Source organism: Macaca fascicularis, chromosome 20 (assembly GCF_037993035.2).
Source record: "Macaca fascicularis isolate 582-1 chromosome 20, T2T-MFA8v1.1".
Taxonomy (NCBI): domain Eukaryota; kingdom Metazoa; phylum Chordata; class Mammalia; order Primates; family Cercopithecidae; genus Macaca; species Macaca fascicularis.
The window spans coordinates 2,610,733-2,627,495 of record NC_088394.1 but is presented as its reverse complement, the minus strand read 5'-3'; the positions used below and the strand labels follow the sequence as shown (position 1 = coordinate 2,627,495).

The window sequence follows — 16,763 nt, the reverse complement described above, 5'->3', positions numbered from 1 at the left end:
TTGTATTTTTAGTAGAAACGGGGTTTCACCGTGGTCTCGATCTCCTGACCTTGTGATCCGCCTGCCTCGGCCTCCCAAAGTGCTGGGATTACAGGCGTGAGCCACCGCGCCCGGTGAGATTGTTTAATTCATTGTTCTTGGGTCTCCCCCTCACATATATGAACCTCATGAGATCAAAGGTCTTGTCTGCCTTCTTCACCACCTGTATCCCTTGTGCCTAGCATGGGGTCTGGCATATAACAGATTCTCAGTATTCATGGAAGAAGCGATGGATGGATGGTTAGATGGAGAGAACATTCTTGGTAGAGGGAAGAAACAGGAAACCTCCTGTCTTTTCCAGAACAGTTAATATTAGGTTGAGCCATATTAAACTGCTGATGTTTTACTGTTTTTCATCTAGGAATATCAGTTTCATAACGTTAATAGTCTGATACTGCTGGAACGCAGGGCATGGGCAGGAGGAGAAGCTTAAGGTAGAAGCAGAGGTATTTCACAGACAGCTTTGCTTTCATACCAAATTATTGCCTTTGTGACTGGTAGCCACAAGACAGTCTTTGAGCTGGGAAATAACATTTTCATATTTGTGATTTAGGAAGATCACTTTGCTTGTGGAGGATGGACTGTAGGGGAATGAAGCTTAGTTAGGAGAGCAAGGCAGTGGCGTGGGAGAGAAGTGATGAGGTAGGTAAGTGAGGCCGAGCAGTGGGGAGGAGGAGGGGCTGGGTTAGGGGGCTGCTGGGGCACAGAGTCCAAGGGCCGTCAGGGACTGGGTGCAGGAGGGACAGCTCCTCATTTCGGGCTCGCTGTGCCAGTGTTCTGCGTCTGCCCCATGCAGAGCTCAGCAGGGGTAGGAAAAACACAGTCCCTGACCTGAGGCACTAAGGCAGAACAGCCAAGTCCATGAGAGAGAGAAACAACCAGTCCTTAGGTTTGCATAACCCCTGAAAGTTTCAGAGTGCTTTTATGCTCCTATTTTTTTGGAAGAGGAAATAAGTGCAGAGTCTTGGGCAAGATCGGACAAATGGTATGCTTAGAACTCCAACACGAATCGATTCTCAAAACATTTCCTTAATGAAAGTGCACTGTAAACAAAAAATGTTTTGCCGTATTATTCAGTGTTTCTAAGAGTAAGAAGTATGTATTAGTATTGTCTAAATTTCAACCAAATATGTAGTTTAAATGTGAACCTGGAAATATTTTTCTATCCAAAAATCACTTTCATATAACTTTCTTGTGTTTTTGCAATTTAGCAACTGTAAACTATTGCTCAGTGAGAATCACTCAACAGTAAAAGTTTGTTCCAGTTACGAAGTGGACACAAAGTTACTTTCTTTGATACATTTACCTGTTAAAGAGTCTCATGATTATTATTCATTGGGTGACATTGTTGCAAATGGACACAGTCTTAATGGGAGGATTATTAACGTGCTGGCAGCTGTGAAGTCGGTAAGTTAAAACCCCAACAAAGCCAAGTGCAATTTGTCAGGGGTGTTGCGGTCACTTGATTTGTGTTTGGGATGGAGTGGTCATGATCAGCTGGGGTAACTTGTCTTCTGTATCTTGGTAGTATGTTGAATTAAGAAAACAGTAACACCTCTCATTAAAGGGAAAGTAGCATTTTATCTGTGGATGAGTAGTAAAATAAAATTGTATTTCAATGCAAAATGCAGTGTTCCACTCTGCTCATAAATGATCTGCTAACTATAGGACAGCTTTTTATACTTTGCTTAAACAAAGATGAAAATGAAAAGGGTAAGCTTATTGACTCGAAAATCTCCACGATCTTCCTTGAAGGAGCGTAGTTGAGTAAGTTAAGGGATTGGTTCTGTGCCTTTGTGCTCAGAGCTGCCCAGAAACCGGGGAGGGAGTGGGAATACACGTTGCCCTGCCATAGGGGCTCCGTGGTCTAATAGGTGGAGTGGGACTGTGCTGGTGAAGTGCAGGGGAGGATGGCACTCCGTGGGGCACCACAGGGGTGTTCCCTTCTGGTGCATCAGCATCTGTCTGAATTATTGTAGCAAGTTCTGAGCTCTGTTGTTGGACAGACCAGAGCCATAAGGCAGAGATTGACATACAGGCCTCAATGGTAAAGTTTCACAAAATAAAGTACATGAAAATTAGTTGAGGCACAGTGGCTCACACCTGTGATCCTAGCACTTTGGGAGACCAAGGCAGATGGATCACTTGAGCCCAGGAGTTCAAGACCAGCCTGGGCAACCTCCGTCTCTAAAAAAATACAGAAATTAGGTGGGTGTGATGGCATGTACCTGTATTCTCAGCTGCTTGGGAGGCTGAAGGGGGAAGATCACCTGAGCCTGGGAGGTTGAGGTTGCAGTGAGCCAAAATCATGCCACTGCACTCCAGCCTGGGCAATCGAGGGAGACCCTGTCTCAAAAAAAAAAAAAAAAAAAAAAGTCTGGCACAGTGGCTCATGCCTGTAATCCTAGCACTTTGGGAGACTGAGGCGGGTGGATCACAAGGTCAGGAGTTCGAGACCAGCCTGGCCAATATGGTGAAACACCATCGCCACTAAAAATACAAAAATTAAGTCCCAGCTACTCCGGAGGCTGAGGCAGGAGAATGGCATGAACCTGGGAGGCGGAGCTTGCAGTGAGCCAAGATCATGCCACTGCACTCCAGCCTGGGCAGCACAGAGAGACTCCATCTCAAAAAAAAAAAAATTAGCTGGGTGTGGTGGCAGGTGCCTGCAATCCCAGCTACTTAGGAGGCTGAGTCAGGAGAATCACTTGAACCTGGAAGGTGGAGGTTGCAGTGAGCCGAGATTGTGCCACTGCCCTCCAGCCTGGGCGACAGAGTGAGACTCCGTCTCAAAAAAAAAAAAAAGAAATTAGCTGGGCATGGTGGCAGGTACCTGTAGTCCAGCTACTTGGGAGGCTGAGGCAGGAGAATTACTTGAACCCAGGAGGCAGAGGTTGCAATGAGCTGAGATGGCACCACTGCACTCCAGCCTGGATTACAGAGCGAGATTCTGGGTCGATAAATACATAAATAAATAAAGGGGCAAGAATAATCTTTTAATATACAGAGGGATGATAGTCAAGAGACAAAAACAACAACAACCACAAAAACCACTCACGCTTATGATAGTTCATGTAAGTAAACGTGAATTGCTTGTCAAATTAAATGGTGACTGACTGAGAGAATGTGACCCTCTCAGTTGGCAGGGCCTCGGCTGTGGAGGCCATGCCTGCCGCCTGGGGAGCATCTGTATACTTTAGGGAGAAGGAATAAGCCTGTTATATGATCATCTTGAAAAACAGGAGAGGTCACTTTGTAGGCAGTTTATGTTCAGTCCTATTCAGTTGTTCAAATGAGTGCTCAATTGTTTGCGATTTCCCCAAGTTCTAGACAGTGCTATTACATTTATAATGAAGTAGGAATTGTCTACAACCCTGAGTGAATACAGTAGGGTAAGCAGGAAACTGGCAGCTTTCCCACACCCTCAGTGAGTCTGGCACCTTTCATGTGTCACGTCACTTCTTCTCATGCCTTTTGTCTCCACTTTGGCTTTCAGCCCTCTTACATTTCCTTTTCTTCACACTTTTTTTTTTTTTTTTTTTTTTGGCGGGGGGAAGGAGTCTCGCTCTGTCACCCAGGCTGGAGTGCAGTGGCATGATCTTGGCTCATTGCAACCTCTGCCTCCCGGGTTCAAGCAATTCTTCTGCCTCAGCCTCTCGAGTAGCCAGGACTAAAGGCATGCACCACAACGCCTGGCTAATTTTTGTATTTTTAGTAGGGACAGGGTTTCACCATAGTGGTCAGGCTAGTCTCGAACTCCTGACCTTGTGATCCACCCACCTCGGCCCCCCAAAGTGCTGGGATTACAGACATGAGCCACCGTACCTGGCCACTCTTCACACTTTCATTTAACCTGTTGTTTCTTCCTCTCATCTCCACTGTTGTTTCACTTTAAAACTCCTTTTTATACAGTGTTCTTCATCTCCCCAACCCCAGATGTTAGGCTGACCTCTCAGCCTCTGGCTGTCCTTTCTAGGTCCCTTTCTCTGGGCACCACAGATGCAGTGGTGGCAGTGGTGGGGGGTGGCCAGTGACTGTCCATGCTGGACCTGCTGCTGTGCAGCTCTCAGAGGCGCCTGCCGTTCCCACATGAGAAGCTACCAGGTGGAGAGAAGGGTCCTAGGTTCAACTCTTTTTTTTTTACTTGCTTTAATGGGCGAGAACATCTCCACTTCTTTGATCATCTCACCCCACAATGGACAGAATTGGAAAGTGTCAAAGTTTCCTGTGTATCCTGCATGTGGCTCTTACCACGGTAGTTCTGGGGAGAAGGCAGAGGACGTATCCTTTGTTTGTTTGTTTCCTGTGGACACTTTTTATACCACAGATATGCTATATTTGATGTTTGCTAAGAAGATGGAGATGCTGACCCTGGAAAGGCTGAGTCCATTCAGTCACATGAACTCATGCTGGGTTCCACACTGAGCCATGGGGACACACACGTGCTGGAAACACACTCCCTGCCCTCGAGGAGTCCACGTAGATGCCCCAGGGGGCCTGTCATGGAGCCTTGTTGTGACATGTTATAAAGACTTTCAGGGCTGGGCGCGGTGGCTCAAGCCTGTAATCCCAGCACTTTGGGAGGCCGAGATGGGCGGATCACGAGGTCAGGAGATCAAGACCATCCTGGCTAACACGGTGAAACCCCGTCTCTACTAAAAACACAAAAAATGAGTCGGGTGTGGTGGCGGGCGCCTGTAGTCCCAGCTACTCGGGAGGCTGAGACAGGAGAATGGTGTGAACCCGGGAGGCGGAGCTTGCAGTGAGCTGAGATCCGGCCACTGCACTCCAGCCTGGGCGACAGAGTGAGACTCCGTCTCAAAAAAAAAAAAAAAAAAAAAAAGACTTTCAGTCTGTACTTCAAGCACCTGTCCCCTTGTGTCTCTTCAAAGTGTTGTGTGACTTACAACTTTAGCTACGTACATGTAGTTTAGAGATAGAAGATGCTTTAAAATAATCAACTATATATTACTGGTTTTTGCTATTTTAATATTTCTAATTTGGTGTTTAAAAGGTGAACATTTGAGTATTTTAATCAATAAATACTTAAAGGGGCCGGGCGTGGTGGCTCAAGCCTGTAATCCCAGCACTTTGGGAGGCCGAGATGGGCGAATCACGAGGTTAGGAGATCGAGACCATCCTGGCTAACACGGTGAAACCCCGTCTCTACTAAAAAAATACAAAAAAAAAACTAGCTGGGCGAGGTGGCGGGCGCCTGTAGTGCCAGCTACTCGAGAGGCTGAGGCAGGAGAATGGCGTAAACCCGGGAGGTGGAGCTTGCAGTGAGCTGAGATCCGGCCACTGCACTCCAGCCTGGGCGACAGAGTGAGACTCCGTCTCAAAAAAAAAAAAAAAAAAAAAAATACTTAAATACTTCTACATACAGGTGAAGAGTAATGATTTCTTTCCATTTCTAAGGTTGGAGAGCCAAAATACTTTACAACTTCAGACCGGAGAAAAGGCCAGAGGTGTGAAGTTAGACTCTATGATGAAACAGAGTCTTCTTTTGCAATGACATGGTAACCACCGACATCTGTTGCAAATTGTGAAATCCCTGTTGTTATCACCAGGATATTTTCATTTTATCAAAAATATGATGGACTTCATATCGAGAGGATAATGATAGATGAATGATATTTTAAAAAATAAACCTCACTCTTGAATGTTGAGTTGTTATAGACACCCCCTTAAAATGAGGTCTTTAGATGGCATGGAACTTGCTTAGGAGGACTCCACTGTGACCAGTTTTATTGTTGAATTCTGTTTTATAACAAATGGTGGTTTACTAGGTCCCATGGAACAAGCCAGACTTTCCCTCTGTGCTTCCTGGAAAGTATCCTGGAGCAGGGCAGGGCACAGGGCATGTGGGCCAGGGCGGGGACTGCACCCTGAAGCACTGCCAGGTACAACAAGGCATTGTCTAGACCTCTGATGCCTGGGTACCAAAGGAAATGATTTGAAAAATGCTTTCAACCCATCAAGACCCCTGAACCTTGATATCCACTGGGGGACACTTCAGGGTCTGAAAGTGTGACTTTAAAGTTTTTAGGCTTTAGTTCTAACTAGCCTGGAGTGATTGTTAGAAAAATAAAGAATTGGCAGAGCAGAGTATTACTAGAGCAGAGTGTGTGTTGAAGGAATGTTCGCTCATGGAGATATTAAATTCTCCCTGGGAGGAAGCTGGTATCTTTAAGACCAGGAGGTCTTTGACCACTTTGGGGATGGCTGACCCCAGCCACTGAAGCTTTCTTTTATTGTTGTAAATAATGTGTCACTATCAGTTTTTTCTAGTGTATTCAATTTGTATTACTTCTTTTTAAACAATGCAGTTGGGATAATGAATCCATTCTACTTGCACAGAGCTGGATGCCACGAGAAACAGGTATCATCATTAAATGATTATGTCCAATATTTGTAATTTTATATCCCCCCATGTAATAATTGTAAATGGCTTTTTTCCCAAACAGTAATATTTGTCTCAGATGTAAGAATAAGTTTTGACAAATTTCGGAACTGCATGACAGCAACTGTAATCTCAAAAACCATTATTACAACTAATCCAGGTAAAAAAACTTTGTGAAATTTTTTATCCCTTTGGAAATGACTGAACACATTTCAATATTTGTACAGTATATTTAAGAATGAAAATTCAGCCTGGATTTAATTCAAATTAGAAGTAAAAATTACTTTATATAACTTTTAAAAAAACTTACAATGAACTTTGATATCTTTACTAAAGAAATGTGAGGCTGGATGTGGTGGCTCATGCCTGTAATCCCAGCTCTTTGGGAGGTTGAGAAGGGTGGATCACCTGAGGTCAGGAGTTCGAGACCATTCTGGTCAACATGGTGAAACCCAGTCTCTACTAAAAATATAAAAATTAGCTGAGCTTGGTGGTGGACACCTGTAATCCCAGCTATTCAGGAGGCTGAGGCAGGAGAATCGCTTGAACCCAGGAAGCGGAAGTTGCAGTGAGCTGAAGTCGTGCCATTGTATTCTAGCCTGGGCCACAAGAGCAAGACTCTGTCTTAAAAAAAAAAAACAACAGACCGGGCGCGGTGGCTCAAGCCTGTAATCCCAGCACTTTGGGAGGCCGAGACGGGCGGATCACGAGGTCAGGAGATCGAGACCATCCTGGCTAACACGGTAAAACCCCGTCTCTACTAAAAAATACAAAAAAATTAGCCAGGCAAGGTGGTGGGCGCCTGTAGTCCCAGCTACTCGGGAGGCTGAGGCAGGAGAATGGCGTAAATCCGGGAGGCAGAGCTTGCAGTGAGCTGAGATCCGGCCACTGCACTCCAGCCTGGGCGACAGAGCGAGACTCCGTCTCAAAAAAAAAAAACAAAAAAAACAAAAACAAAAAAACAACAGAAAAGGCTGGCGCGGTGGCTCATGACTGTAATCCTGGCACTTTGGGAGGCCAAGGCGGGCCGATCACGAGGTCAAGAGATTGAGACCATCCTGGCCAACATGGTGAAACCCTGTCTCTACCAAAAATATAAAAATTAGGTGGGCGTGGTGGCACGTGCCTGTAGTCCCAGCTACTCGGGAAGCTGAGGCGGGAGAATCACTTCAACCTGGGAGGCGGAGATTACAGTGAGCTGAGATGGTGCCACGGCACTCCAGCCTGGCGACAGAGCGAGACTCTGTCTCAAAAAATAAAAGTGAAAAACCAGATTAAATTTTAAAGTATAATTCATTGTGATGATCTTTGAGAGATCAGTTTTGTTGCTCAGATGCTAAATTATTGATTAATAGGTAAATTCAGTTTTGCTACATTCAAATAACTTTTACTGCTAGGACATTGATAACACACATGCACACATGCGCACACACACACAGTACTCTCTGTATAGTATCATTAGCTCATAACTGCACATTAAATGCCCAGATGATCCCCTGGAGTTATTGTTAAAGGAGTTACAGTTTACTACAGCATGAAATCAAGGGAGCCAGACTGGGGAGATGAGGCGTTAGTGCCTGTGAGCATTCCCAGGGTGCTTTATAGTGCAGACGTAACCATCAACCCAGAACTGCCAAAGAAATGGAGTAATGAATCTTTCGCCATCTCAGGAAGCTGTGAGTAGAGTACGTAGTGTATCATTTAAAACATAAGCTCCCTCTGCTGGTCTGTGACAAAGCATCAGCACTGACAGAATTATAAAGCAATGTGTGCTTTTGACCAAACCATTATCAGCATTTTTAAAAGATAGAATTACTATGAGGAATGGTGTCAAATAATGAGACTCTGGTTTTTATATGAGTACTCTGAACCTTGCACATCCAACACATGGAGGTTGTCTCCTTGAAGGCAGCACCATGGGAGATGATGTGCATGCCCCAAATTGCTCTTCACTGAACTCATTTACTGAGCACGTGCTGTGTGCTGGGTGCTGTTCTGGGGTACAATGACAAAATGGACAAATATTTCTACCCTCATGGAGTTTACACTCCAGCAGGGAGAGACAGAGAATAAATAATGAAGATAATATGTCCATGAATTATGAAATATTTAAGGAGAACAGGTGGAACACAGTCAGGAGGACCTAGAGAGCCACAGCATGTGTGATTTTCCACAAGGCACGCTGCATGGGAGAGTGACGTTTGAGCAAAGACTTGATGTGGAAGCTAAAGGGTTAACGAAGGGAAACACCGAGGGGCTGGTGTGGCTGGAGCCCAGGAGTTCAAGGCCAGCAGGAGCTGTTCTGAGAAGAGATGGGGCACCCATGAAGAAGGCCTCGGAGGCTGTTAGAGTATGCTGGCTTCTACTCTGGATGGAGTAGCAGGTTGGGGTTTGGAGCAGAGCAGTGACAGCATCTGACTCAGCTCTGAGAGGTTTGCTCTGACTGCTTTGTTGGAAATTGATGGTGACACACGATAGTCTATTATTAACACTTAGGACAATAGTGGGACACTCTTCAATTTTTTCTTTCCTGGAGGGAGGTTCTATGTATGGTTTATTTATTTTTATTTTATTTATTTATTTATTTTTTTATTTTTTGAGACGGAGTCTCACTCTGTCGCCCAGGCTGGAGTGCAGTGGCGCGATCTCGGCTGACTGCAAGCTCCGCCTCCTGGGTTCACGCCATTCTCCTGCCTCAGCCTCCTGAGTAGCCGGGACTACAGGTGCCCGCCACCATGCCTGGCTAATTTTTTGTATTTTTAGTAGAGATGGGGTTTCACCATGTTAGCCAGGATGGTCTCAATCTCCTGACCTTGTGATCCGCCCGCCTCAGCCTCCCAAAGTGCTGGGATTACAGGCATGAGCCTCTGCACCCTGGGTTTGCTATTAGAAATAACTTATTAATAAAAATAGTTTATTATATATATTAAAAAATATATATATATATATTTTAAATGAAATGGAGTCTCGCTCTGTCCCCCCGGCTGGAGTGCGGTGGCACAATCTTGGCTCACTGTAGCCTCCACCTCCTGGGTTCAAGCGATTCTCCTTTTCCAGCCTCCCGGGTTGCCCAGGTGCCTGCTACCATGCCCGGCTAATTTTTTATGTTTTTAGTAGAGACAGGGTTTCACCATGTTGGCCAGGCTGGCCTTGAACTCCTGGACTCCAGTGATCCACCTGCCTTGGCCTCCCAAAGTGCTGGGATTACAGGCACGAGCCACCACGTCCGACCTATTACTCTTACATTTAGTAATACCAGTGATAGTAAAATCTTCATCCTCTAAGGGTAAATTTGAGCTGGAAAAGTTTCTAAAAGACAGATTTGTCTGATGGAAAAGATGATCAACCTTGACTGTACCATGATATAAAAAACTCAAGATCTAATTGATGAGACAGGTATTTTAGGATGTTGTGCATTTGGCTCTGATTACAGATTCAAAGAAAAAAAAGTCACAGTATTTTGAGCAGTAACCAACATCATTAGAAAAAATGCCTTCTTAAGGAGATACATTTTTAAAATTTATTTATTGGTTAACTTTTTAATTGACAAAAAATTGAATACACTTATTTTATTTTATTTATTTATTTTTTATTTATTTTTATTTATTTATTTATTTATTTATTTTGAGACGGAGTCTCGCACTGTCGCCCAGGCTGGAGTGTAGTGGCCAGATCTCAGCTCACTGCAAGCTCCGCCTCCCGGGTTCCCACCATTCTCCTGCCTCAGCCTCCCGAGTAGCTGGGACCACAGGCGCCGCCACCTCGCCCGGCTAATTTTTTGTGTTTTTTTTTTTTTTAGTAGAGACGGGGTTTCGCCGTGTTAGCCAGGATGGTCTTGATCTCCTGACCTTGTGATCCGCCCGTCTCGGCCTCCCAAAGTGCTGGGATTACAGGCTTGAGCCACCGCGCCCGGCCGAATACACTTATTTTATACAATATGTTGTTTTGAAATATGTATACATTGCAGAATGGCTAAATCAAGCTAATTAACATATGCACTAATTCACATACTTTTTTTTTTGTGGTGAGAACACTTAAAATCTATTCTCTTAGTACTTTTCAAGAATGTAATATGGGCCGGGCGCGGTGGCTCAAGCCTGTAATCCCAGCACTTTGGGAGGCCGAGACGGGCGGATCACGAGGTCAGGAGATCGAGACCATCCTGGCTAACACGGTGAAACCCCGTCTCTACTAAAAAATACAAAAAACTAGCCGGGCGAAGTGGCGGGCGCCTGTAGTCCCAGCTACTTGGGAGGCTGAGGCAGGAGAATGGCGTGAACCCGGGAGGCGGAGCTTGCAGTGAGCTGAGATCCGGCCACTGCACTCCAGCCTGGGCGACAGAGCGAGACTCCGTCTCAAAAAAAAAAAAAATGTAATATGTTATTAACCATAGCTACCATGTTGTGCAGCAGATCTAGATTTCTTGGATTTATTCTGTCAAGGAAACAAATTTAAAGGAGAATACTCGCAAGGATGCATGAATTTGTGTGCTTGTTTATATAAGCTTTACTTTTTTTAAAATTTTACTTTAAGTTCTGGGATCCATGTGCAGAACATGCAGGTTTGTTACATAGGTCTACATGTGCCATGGTGGTTTGCTGCACCCATCAACCTGTCATCTAGGTTTTCGTTTTTTTTGTTTGAGATGGAATCTCACTCTGTCACCGGGCTGGAGTGCAAAGGTGTGATCTTGGCTCACTGCAACCTCTGCCTCCTGGGTTCAGGTGCTTCCCCTGCCTGAGCCTCCTGAGTGGCTGGAACTACATGCGTGTGCCACCATGCCTGGCTCATTTTTTGTATTTTAGTAGAGATGGAGTTTCACTATGTTGCCCAGGATGGTCTTGATCTCCTGACCTTGTGATCTGCCCGCCTCGGCCTCCCAAAGTGCTGGGATTATAGGCATGAACCACCACGCCCAGCCCGTCATCTAGGTTTTAAGCCCTGCATGCATTAGCTATTTGTGCTGATGCTGTCCCTCCCCTCACCCCCCATTCCCCAACAGGCCCCAGTGTGTGTTGTTCCCCTCCCTGTGTCCTTGTTATCTCATTGTTCAGCTCCCACTTATGAGTGAGAACATGTGGTGTTTGGTTTTCTGTTCCTGTGTTAGTTTGCTGAGAATGATAGTTTTCAGCTTTATCCATGTCTCTGCAAAGGATATGATCTCATTCCTTTTTATGGTTGCATTGTATTCCATGGTGTATATGTACCACATTTTCTTTATCCAGTCTACCATTGATGGGCGTTGGAGCTGGTTCCATGTCTTTGCTATTGTAAATAGTTATATCAGTTTTACTTTTAATTTCCTGGGCTACACCTGCCTTATAGAAATTAAGAAGCCCTAAATGGCTTGTGTTCATCCTCACTAGGATGTCAAGATTCCCTTGTTTCTTTCTCTGCCCTGAGGGTGCTTATCAGATAGGGAGGGCACAATTCCTGCCTGTCTCTGACAGGATAACCTTATTGTCAGTGAGAACCTGCAGTGCTGGTACCCACCCATCCCTGCCAGCCTCCATCACAGGAAGCTCGTTGGCTGGATTTCTGTGGTCTCGCTCCAGCAGATGCTCCCATCTGAAGCACAGCAATTCATGGTGCACATCTCTCCAAGTTAATAGAGTTCTACATTCTTTCATTCGCCCATGACCTTATCAATATTCTTGAATGCCTTTTACTTGCCAAGAATTGAGATAATATAAATTTCTGGAACAAGGAAGGAGATGAGTGGCTGGTCAGATGGATGTGAGGACAGTCATCCCGTGGGACACCGCGTGCCAGCTAGGATTTGACAACCTAGTTCTGAGAAAGAACAGGTAGAAGACTTGTATTCTGGGAGCAAGGAGGAAGAAATGCCCACATCTTCCCAGGGGAGTTAGGAAAGTACAGACATTGTCAGGACAATTTGTAGAATATTCAGAGGGTCCTGGGGTAATTAACAATCACGTGCCAGAGGCTGGGCCTGGGGTCTAAGGGCATCATGGGGGAGCTCTTTCCAAACACGTTCCTGCCTTCTGGCACAGCACCCCCGACCCTTGCACACTCATGTCCCAACGTGGGGAGCAAGGCTTTTTATAGCGCCTGTTTTATATATTTCAATTGCCTTTTGAAAATCTTTTTTTTTTGGCCGGGCACAGTGGCTTACACCTGTAATCCCAGCACTTTGGGAGGCCGAGACGGGCGGATCACGAGGTCAGGGATCGAGACCATCCTGGCTAACACGGTGAAACCCCGTCTCTACTAAAAAAAAAAATACAAAAAATTAGCCGGGCGCGGTTGCGGGTGCCTGTAGTCCCAGCTACTCGGGAGGCTGAGGCAGGAGAATGGCGGGAACCCGGGAGGCGGAGCTTGCAGTGAGCCGAGATCGCGCCACTGCACTGCAGCCAGGGGGACAGAGCGAGACTCCGTCTCAAAAAAAAAAAAAAAGAAAAAAGAAAACCTTTTTTTTCTGAGTAAAGAAATACATATAAAATTCAGAAAAAATATATAAAAACATAAACAGGGAAAACAAAGATCACCTACAATCCCACTGTCTAGAGAGAATCATTTTTTCATATATATTCTTCCAGATAATTTTGCATTTATATATGTAGTTTTTTTTTTGTTTGTTTTTGTTTTTGTTTTTTAGACGGAGTCTTGCTCTGTTTCCCAGGCTGGAGTGCAGTGGTGCTATCTCTGCTCACTGCAAGCTCCATCTCCTGGGTTCGTGCCATTCTCCTGCCTCAGCCTCCCAACTAGCTGGGACTACAGGTGCCCGCCACCACGCCTGGCTAATGTTTTTGTATTTTTAGTAGAGACGGGGTTTCACCGTGTTAGCCAGGATGGTCTCCATCTCCTGACCTCATGATCCGCCTGCCTCGGCCTCCCAAAGTGCTGGGATTACAGGTGTGAGCTACTGCGCCAGGCCCCTTACATATGTAGATTTTTTAATTAAAAGGGTATTGAACCACACAAGTTATAACGTAAGCTGCTCTTTTCACTAACATCTGTTTTAGATGTAATGTGGTGTACATCTCTCCATGTTAACAGAATTCTATATCAGATTATTAATGGCCACATAATATTCTATTTGATTGTATTCTTACATGTCTTCACTTTTTACTATTAAAATGATTTTGGATGATTTAAATGTGATTTAAAAGTTAATCTGTTTACTTTTCACTTACTATGCATTTTCAATTAAAGAGACGCCAGAAGCTAACATTCTACTGAATTTTATACGAGAAAATAAAGAAACAAATGTTCTGGATGACGAAATTGAAAGTTATTTCAAAGAATCCATAAATTGTAAGTGACCCTTTAAATATATTTGGATTTTTCTTAAAGGCTGAAATTGGGCCTGTAAAGATTTGACATGGTAAAAGACCAGATTCCTATTCTGTAACTACTATATTTCAACTTTTCTTTCTTTTTTTTTTTTTTTTTTGAGACGAAGTCTCACTCTGTCACCCAAGCTGGAGTACAGTGGCGTGATCTCGGCTCACTGCAACCTCCGCCTCCCGGGATCAAGCAATTCTTCTGCCTCAGCCTCCGCAGTAGCTGGGACTACAGGCTTTTATGCCACCACACCCTGCTAATTTTTTTTTTTTTTTTTTTTGAGACGGAGTCTCGCTCTGTCGCCCAGGCTGGAGTGCAGTGGCTGGATCTCAGCTCACTGCAAGCTCCGCCTCCTGGGTTTACGCCATTCTCCTGGCTCAGCCTCCCAAGTAGCTGGGACTACAGGCGCCCGCCACCACACCCGGCTAGTTTTTTGTATTTTTTTTTTTAGTAGAGATGGGGTTTCACAGGGTTAGCCAGGATGGTCTCGATCCCTGACCTCGTGATCCGCCCGTCTCGGCCTCCCAAAGTGCTGGGATTACAGGCTTGAGCCACCGCACCCGGCCGCTAATTTTTTTTTTTTTGAGACGAACTCTCACTCTGTCACCTAGCCTGGAGTGCAGTGGTGCGATCTTGGCTCATTGCAAGCTCTGCCTCCCAGGTTCACGCCGTTCTCCTGCCTCAGCCTCCCGAGTAACTGGGACTACAGGGGCCCACCACCATGCCCGGCTAATTTCTTTGTATTTTTTAGTAGAGACGGAGTTTCACCATGTTAGCCAGGATGGTCTTGATCTCCTGACGTTGTGATCTGCCTGCCTCAGCCTCCCAGAGTGCTGGTATTACAGGCATGAGCCACCGCGCCCGACCTTTTTTGTATTTTGAGTCACCATATTGGTCAGGATGGTCTCGATCGCTTGACCTTGTGATCTACCTACCTTGGCCTCCCAAAGTGTTGGGATTACAGGCGTGAGCCACCGTGCCCGGCCTAATTTTTGTATTTTTTGTAGAGATGCAGTTTTACAGTGTTGCTCAGGCTGGTCTCAGACTGCTGGGCTCAAGTGATCCACTGGTCTCGGCCTCCCAAAGTGCTGGATTACAGGCATGAGCCACCATGCCCTCCTGAGCATCTTATATATTATATACCTTTTGCCTATCTGATGGGAGCTTATGACCCTCTCCCCAGAGCAGTGCTTGTACCCATGTGTGGAATTTGCATAAACTGTCATGTTCCTGGACCCCAAATCCATGAAGCCTAGGTTGAGGCTCTTCTTTTAAAAGGATTCTGCTGGCCGGGTGCAGTGGCTCATTCCTGTAATCCCAACACTTTGGGAGGCCGAGGTGGGCAGATAGATCACTTGAGGTTAGGAGTTCAAGACCAGCCCAGTCAACATGGTGAAACGCCATCTCTACTAAAAATACAAAAATTAGCCTGGTGTGGTGGTATGTGCCTGTAGTCCCAGCTACCAGGGAGGCTGAGGCAGAAGAATCGCTTTGACCAGGGAGGCGGATGTTGTAATGAGTCGAGATCACGCCACTGCACTCCAGACTGGGCAACAGAGTGAGACTCTCTCCAAAAAAAAAAAAAAAAGAGAGAAAAAAGGATTCTGCTTATTGCTATTGCTGGCTTATGCCAGACATGCATGCCGGAGGGACCAGGAGGAACAGAGGGAAGTTTTAGATCACTCCCTGAAGGCGTGTTCTGTAACATAGTCCTTAGTTACCGTAGATGATGCTTAATTCACCTGAAGAGAGTAACAATGGAATTTAGCATGAAATAATGTATTCTGCAAGCCACATCACGTTGTGTGAAAGAGGAACTTTGTTATTGCTTTTTGCAGAGGATATTTAATGTGTTTCATATCAGTAGAGGTCACTGATAGAAAAAGGTACTACTGGATCAAGATCAAAATTTATCATCTTTTTGCCTACAAGAAGGGACAAGCCATAGGTGAGACTCCGTCTCTACAAAAATTTTTTTAAAAAATAGCTGGGCATGGTGGCATGTGCCTGTGATCTCAGCTACTCAGGAGGCTGAGATAGGAGGATTGCTTGAGCCCTGGAGATAGAGACTGCAGTGAGCTGTGTTCATGCCACTGCACTGCAGCCTGGGTGACAGAGCAAGACCGTGTCTCAAAAATAAATAAATAAATAAATAAAATAAAGCCATGATTGTTACTTTGGAAACATTTTTTAAAAATGTTGGGTCATTTGTAGATAATGCCATTTCAGGAAACTTGAGAGAGCACAGAGGCGTTCAGCGAGCTGTGAGGTAAACTTGATAAAGTGTATTTCAGTCCCTGTCCTGCCATGCAACCCTAAAACGGGGACAGGAATGACAGTGTCTACAACCATTTTTAGGCTACTCAAGGGCAGCCTGATTTATTTGGGAATTTTTTTTTTTCTGATCAGGAGGTTATATTAAAGTAATCACAAAGTAGTTCCTTCTTTCTCTCTCTTTCTCTTTCTCTCGTTCGTTCTTTCTTTTGTCTTTCTTTATTTCTTTCTCCCCTCCTCCCCCTCCCCTCTTCTCTTCTCTTTTCTTTTTTCGGGGTCTCAAACTCCTGACCTCAAGGAATCCTCCTGCCTCAGCCTCCTGAAGGATTACAGGTGTGAGCCACCTTGCTTGGCCCAAAAATAGGCTTTGTTTGTTTGTTTTTTGAGGAGTCTTGCTCTGTCACCCAGGCTGGAGTGCAGTGGTGTGAGCTCACTGCAACCTCTGCCTCCTGGGTTCAAGCAATTCTCCTGTCTCAGACCCCCAAGTAGATGGGATTACAGGTGCACACCACCACACCTGGCTAATTTTTATATTTTTAGTAGACATGGGGTTTCACAATGTTGGGCAGGCTGGTCTTGAACTCCTGACCTCAGGTGATCTGCCCTCCTCAGCCTCCCACAGTGGTGGGATTACAGGCGTGAGCCACAGTGTCTGGCCCCAAAATAGCTTTTTTTCTTTTTTTGAGATGGAGTCTTGCTATGTCACCCAGGCTGGAGTGCAGTGGTGCAATCTCGGCTC

The 16,763-nt window shown here is 45.3% G+C and overlaps 1 protein-coding gene across 5 annotated transcripts in view; it reads left to right on the top strand.

The window, feature by feature from the left end:
- Window positions 1-16,763, top strand: part of MEIOB (meiosis specific with OB-fold) — a 44,474-nt gene that overhangs the window by 15,920 nt on the left and 11,791 nt on the right. For 4 of the 5 annotated variants that reach the window (XM_074028529.1, XM_015442126.4, XM_015442124.4 and 1 more), the window contains 5 exons: window positions 1,251-1,446; window positions 5,458-5,558; window positions 6,369-6,421; window positions 6,507-6,602; window positions 13,619-13,720. In XM_074028529.1, the coding sequence (XP_073884630.1) occupies window positions 5,551-5,558; window positions 6,369-6,421; window positions 6,507-6,602; window positions 13,619-13,720 (259 nt within the window). In that variant the 5' untranslated portion in view covers window positions 1,251-1,446; window positions 5,458-5,550. The remainder of the gene's footprint in view (window positions 1-1,250; window positions 1,447-5,457; window positions 5,559-6,368; window positions 6,422-6,506; window positions 6,603-13,618; window positions 13,721-16,763) is intronic. The other variant, XM_015442127.4, reaches the window with a different exon arrangement.